The sequence below is a fragment of the Cibotium barometz genome, chromosome 20 (genome assembly GCF_041138505.1).
Source record: "Cibotium barometz isolate CiBa-2024 chromosome 20, ASM4113850v1, whole genome shotgun sequence".
In the NCBI taxonomy this organism is placed as follows: Eukaryota; Viridiplantae; Streptophyta; class Polypodiopsida; order Cyatheales; family Cibotiaceae; genus Cibotium; species Cibotium barometz.
Genome location: NC_141065.1, coordinates 35,975,763 through 35,982,165, shown reverse-complemented (window position 1 = coordinate 35,982,165; position 6,403 = coordinate 35,975,763). Strand labels below are relative to the sequence as shown.

Below are 6,403 nucleotides of genomic sequence, written 5' to 3'. Positions count from 1 at the left end.
AGGTTCCTTTTTGTTCTTATTCCACCTCCCAACACAGCAGCAGCAATATCCCACAATATTGAGAGGGATCAACCAACATCCCCTCACCACTACATCCTTCTCCAACTTTAGCATTGAAGAGCTCAAGCACATAATCCAAAACCATCCCTAGTCTAGGGGAGATGACAACCAGATGTCAGAGCAAAAGTCTACTAAAGGACCCCATTTTGCCTCACATAAAAGGGGGTGACAGATCTCAGCACCATGGATCCTAAATTTTTCAGCCAGGATCTTCTTCACAAGTTCATTGTTCTAGGCATGCAACAAAGAGGGAGCCCCTAGTCGGCTTTCCTCCATGCCAGCTAACCATGAGTCAGTTACTGCAAGTGGGAAAAGCCACTCCTCCCTGCAACTCCTATGTGGCTATTTTTTCATGGCAGTTACACTGTTGAGAGTTATTGATCACCGTACCCACTCGCCACCATTAGCTTCACTTTGGGACTGCAGGTTTAAACTGCTCCTCGGACAGGAGGCCATTAAGGGGATCTGTAAGCCCTACAGGACATTCAATACCTGGCTTACAGGGTGCAGACCATACATGTCAGACTTTCTAACCTCGCGCTCCTTGTTCCTAATTGAATTCCATCTGTGAGGCTCAAGTGACACTCTGGAATGCCCTTCCACAGCCCTCCCCCAGTGCCTGGCCACCCTTCAAGAGCGGAAACACCAAGGATGTGATCCACTTTCTTTAACCAACACACTGTTACTTGAGAGGGAATCATACTGGATAAGAACATTGAATATGCGGCTTACAATACAAATTCAGACAGTATTGATGATCAGAGATATCTATGTTAAATGCACCCCTTTTTGTTTGATATGCACATTAAATGAAAAAAATCTTAAAGAATGCACGACTAAGCTTACACATGCATGTTACATCTCAACTCTCCAGTACACATTAACTAAAGATCAAGCAAAAAAACATGGAGCTAAGCATTTCAGGGTTGGAACTTTCACGTTCACATGTTAAATGTTTCATACAATACTGCACACAACCTACATTTAGGGGTTAACAACCATTTCAACAAAAGTGTTTTGGGCTGAGGATGTGTATACTGAAGTGCATTCAAAACGAGGACCACCCTTCTGAGCTCTAGAAAGAGTTGGAATCCACAACCTAGAGGGTAGAGCATCAGAGAGGCAATAAATAAAAAAGAAATCTACTTGATGACAGAGCATTGTAGGCTTGAGGGTAGAGCATCAGAGATTTTTGAGCTTGGCACCAGCTTTTATGGCAAGGATGAAACGAATGGTGCCAGGGCATAGCAAGGCTTTTAAGTTTGAGCCTTGCAGTACATTCTGCTCTTTTTTTTGCATCAACAAATAGTTAAGGAATCGTGTGTTTGCATGAGTGGTATGACTCTTTAAAAGTTCCACTGCCAAGCTTTTTCCCTTTTGCTCTCACAGCTGCAGAAGCATATATGGGGCACAGCAGGCGTAGGTAGAAGGAAAGAAGAGAAAAAAGAGGGGAGGTTGTGTTCCATTTTTGCAAGAAAAGTTGAGTTTGCCAAGCTGATTAACCTCCAGCCCCTTGTTTCCTTCCCTTGCTCCTCTAATTGATACATCACAACTCATTTCTCATGGCCATTTACAGGGGAGTAAAAATGCATGTGAGAGTAAATTCCGATGCCTGGCAGAACATGAATTCAACAGTTCTCAAGCATCTTGATAATCCAATTGCTCTAACAGTGTGAATTGCACCTTCACATTCGTTAATGCTTCACAATACACTTGTTAATAGCTCACTATCCAATTGCTCTGACATAGTGACTTGCACCTTCACATTCATTAATGCTTCACAATACACTTGTTAGTAGCTCACTCCAGGCATCCCCTACTTCAGTGCTCTATATATATCATACTACTTTTGCCTCATACGCCATTTAAACTGGTCTTACTTCATGCAAATTATGTTACTTTCAACTTAAACATTTATACTTGGCAGTCTGCCCTCTCTCTCTCTCTCTCTCTCTCTCTCTCGTGCGCGCATGCGCCAACAGCTCATAGATTAGCGTAATGCCTGTGCAGTTGACACTAACAAGCACCAAAACATGATTGCTCGGCAGTTTACAAAACGTGTTCAATACAAGTATGAAGAGTATTGATAAGACAAGGCATGTTAAGTATGACACTCTTTTTCTAGTTTGAACAATATTAAATATTAAATTTGGTGTATTGAAAACATTTCAAAACACAACATGTAAAAATGGTATGGGATGCATGGATGAGGAATAGGGGCTGCCTAATAACGTCTAGGGCAAACAAAAACTTTGTTGGAAATTGGGGGCCACTTCCCAGGAGGTCACCCATCCCAATAGTGTTCATGCTACTGCGCGCTTAACCTCCACCACTCTAATCCCTTCCAAGGCACAAAAATTAGTGGAGGGATGAGAATGGCCCTAGTCTTCTATTACTTGTAGATGATTCCATTGCTTGGGACTCTATGCAAGTAGGATGTAGGCGGGCTAGGCCACGACCTTCCAACCATAGTCACCTGAAACGAGAAACGGGAACAGAAACCTTTGAGGAATGGAAACAGGGAAACGAGTTTTTAGGGGTGGAAACGGCCGTTTCCTGTGACAACATCACTTGGGAAACGAGAAACGGCCATGGAAATGGATGGAGTCTTGAAACAGAGAAACGCGTTTCTAGGGACTGAAACGGCCGTTTCCTGTGACTGCTTCCAACACCCTCCCTCCGTGGCTAGCAAAGGCTCTGATGATACGGGGCTCACAGGCTTCTCGCACTGTCAGTGATGTCATGGTTGGTACCCTTTGGATTTAAACACACAGCCTTCTTTTGGGCCCGTGATTACACCTGGCATGTCAACAAGCTTGTCCATCCGCTCATACACGCATTCGGCCTTTGTTCAGCTCCATTGAGAGGAATTGGCAAGTTGACCCGCGCCACTGGTTCTGATACTATGTTGGAAATTGGGGGCCACTATCTAGGAGGTCACCCATCCCAGTAGTGTTCACGCCATTGCACGCTTAATCTCCACCACTCTAATCCCTTCCAAGCCACAAAAATTGGAGGAGGAGGGATGAGAATGGCCCTAGTCTTCTATTACTTAGATGCTTCCATTGTTTGGGACTCTATGCATGTAGGATGTAGGCGGCCAGGCCACGATCTTCCAACAAACTTGTGTGCAAGTGGTATGGGAAAGCAAATGGGATGCATGGATGAGGAATAAAGGCCGTCTAATAAGGTCTAGGGCAAACAGAAACTTTAAAATCTACATAGAAGCTTGCGCATTTTGTATGGTGTACAAAGCGCCCCTACGGTACATGTGCAGTGTGCAAAATATTGTACCGATCATCGCGAACTTGAGTACGAGTACGGAATGCAATTATGTTTCAATATTCACTTACACACAACTTAGGCAGAAAGGCATTGAGCTATAGAAGGTTAAAGGGCCATGAAAAGGAAGGAAACCAGCAATGCTCCCAAGAGGGACGAGCCCTTACTAGGGAGTTCAAGAATCTAAAGCAAATCGACCACAAGGTCAAGTGCAAGTATGGAATGCAATTATGGATTCTAATATTCACTTAGGGACAACTTAGGCAGAAAAGCATGGAGCTACAGAAGGTTAAAGGGGCGTTAAAAGGAGGGAAATGTGCAATGCTCCATCTAAAGCCAATCGACCTCGAATTCCAAGTAATGTTATTGTGTCGGGCTCTAGTAAGCTTGTAAGCCTCTAGCTTTGTTTCTTTTCTTTTCTTCTCTATTTTCTTTTATTGTCTGCCTTGTTTTGGTCCAATAGGTCATATGTTTCTTTTTTCCAATTGGCCTTAGGCCTAAGATCCTCCCATAGTTACCGCTTTTCACTGCCCGCAGTTGCATTTCAGCACCCATAGACACTTTTTTCTGCCCGTAGGCAATGCCACCGAGTGGGGGTTTGAACCTAGGACATCCTAGTCCCAAGACAATAGGCCATACTTTGACTTCCTGTGCATGCTAAAAGTTCTCTCTCTCTCTCTCTCTCTCTCTCTCTCTCTCTCTCTCTCTAGCGTCATAGGCTATCCTACACCAGAAAATAAGACTTTTTTTAAATAAAAAATACAGTCCACAGACTCTACAATCGGAGTGGGCAGGCAGGCAGGCAATGTCTGGTCACCCAATTTTTCAGTATAATTTACAACAAAAGATCCGAGAGTTTAATGGGACTGTGATGCTATCAAAACAAGATCTTAACAGTAATCATTTCCCTCTTCTAGAGTAGGCCATGGCTCTGATACCTTGGGGATCAGCAATATAACCAAGGGGTTTATAGAAGCCAACTACATTGGGTTCAGCGTATAGGCTAATATTAGTGATGCCTTTCCGTAAGAGGTCTACCATGAGTCTTTCCATGACAGCTTTACCTAAGCCAAGGCCCTGGTAGGATGGGTCCACAACCACATCCCATATGATGGCATTGAAGACATCATCCCCTGTGGCCCTTGCAAATGCAACAAGGTTATGGGATTTTACCTCTTCGAGCCAACGCAGTGATGAAGTGTGTTGCAGCGCCCTGTCTAGCTTCTCCTTCTGGCGCCTTGGAAACCCTACTTTCACAAACAGAGAGTTGAGCTGGTCCAGATCAATACCTTGCAGCGTGCAGTGCAGCTGAAAGCCTCTAGACAGTAGGGTTTCGTCGCTTATGCTGAACTGGCCCGTTTCTGTCACTCCAAAAGCTTCAGCAATTGACGCAGAGGAGCAATTGGGCGTCATCGGGGAGCTCCATGGCTTACAAAATTGGCTCCTTTTCCTTGTCAGAGTGTGCGAGAGGTTAACCGATGTGCTTTGAGAGGACCCAAATGCGAGGTTTTGGTAATCAGGTGATGCGAAGAGGCAAGAAGAAGAAGAAGACGAGAGTGCCACACGCGTGGCCATCTTGCTAGACAATAGACCACCTCCACACACACTAAGAAGCCTTGATTTTGACGAGCCGCCCAAAAGCTATAGGTTGGAAATTGGAGTGTACATCTAGTCCCGAGGCTCCATGACTGGCTCCTTTTCCTTGTCAGAGTGTACATGGAAAGGGAGAGCATGATGGTGCAAGGGTAGTGGTTGCCAACACATGAAGAGCTAAAGATAGATAGATGGCACCGTGCTAAGACATGTGAGTCATCTTTTGATACGCATGAACCTTGGGTCAATGTTTACTTGTCTTGGCGAAGCCATGTACTCTCTCCACATGTGGTGATCATTTAGGGCTTACATCACTTAGGTCGTACTCCTGGATGAACTATGACTATGTAGTCCCTTGGATCAATGAATTGTTATCCTCCTCTGTTGTGCCCGAGGGTGGTTGACTTTCCACTGGGCATATGTGAGAAATTACTTTAGGACCCATTCCACGTTTATCCACATGGAAGATGAGATGCTCCCTACAAACGCCCTGCCACCCACCGCCCCCCCCCCCCAAAAAAAGCCCTCCCTTTCCCCCAAAAAAAAAAAAAAAGTTAGAGAGAAACTCTTCTTCCTTGGTTAGCATCTCCTCTTCCTAAAGTAATCAGCTGAACTTCTCAAGTATGAGGGGAGTAGGCCTAACACCAACATTCAAAGATGTAATAAAACTATCATACTTAGACGGTCATAATAACCTTAGACATTGACAAACGAGATCTAGGGGAGCACACTCATTCTAATTATAGCCATCTAGTGACAAAGATCTTTGATTTTGGTGAGAAATACCTTCACCATTTCACCTTCATTCATCTTCTCTTGTTAAAGTTGATTTTTGAGATTATGAATCCTTGAGGGATTTGTGGTCTTATACCTAACTCTGTAACAAAGCCCATGATTCTATGTAGTTTGTAAAGATATGTTGAACTATGGTTAGCATGCTATCTTCCATGATGCTATAGTGACAATGGTGCAGAGAGCATATGCATCCTTTCATCTCCAAGCTTGGACAAGGCTGGCTACAAAACAAGTGATACAAGGTTGTTGTCTGCATCCCTTGTTGGTGGATTGAACATCAACACAATTGATGGTGTCTCAAAGCTCATATGAGGAAAGAATAGTCTCAAGCTTGAACTTCCAGAGTGAATAAATGGTGTCATTAAGCTTTTCATCATCATCAAATGGTGGTGGTGGCAAGGTCTTACCGAAGATGCCATTTCTCCTAAGGAAAGACAACAATTAGCAACGAAGTTGTATACTATCAACCTGGAGCTCTGATCATGTAGGAGGATACAATATGCGGCGTATACAAGAGTACACTCATAATTGTAGAGCACAATATTTTAAAACTCAAATTACACAATAATAGAGATAGAGAAGAATATTATATAACCGAAGTGATATAATAGATGGCAAAGCCCCACACCCATATGCTCCTATGAAGGGAGTTTCGATGGTTGATAGAGTTACT

The 6,403-nt window shown here is 43.8% G+C and overlaps 1 protein-coding gene across 1 annotated transcript; it reads right to left on the bottom strand.

The window, feature by feature from the left end:
* Nucleotides 1-4,069: 4,069 nt before the first annotated feature.
* On the bottom strand, nt 4,070-4,984 carry LOC147627827 (GCN5-related N-acetyltransferase 1, chloroplastic-like). Its single transcript, XM_086814792.1, has one exon. It carries the CDS (start codon nt 4,915-4,917, stop codon nt 4,243-4,245), a length of 675 nt encoding a protein of 224 aa, XP_086670918.1. The 5' UTR covers nt 4,918-4,984; the 3' UTR covers nt 4,070-4,242.
* Nucleotides 4,985-6,403: the final 1,419 nt, after the last annotated feature.

What these genes read in the sequence shown, in the direction of transcription:
- LOC147627827 (XM_086814792.1), bottom strand. Translation starts at nt 4,917, where the DNA reads ATGGCCACGCGTGTGGCACTCTCGTCTTCTTCTTCTTCTTGCCTCTTC.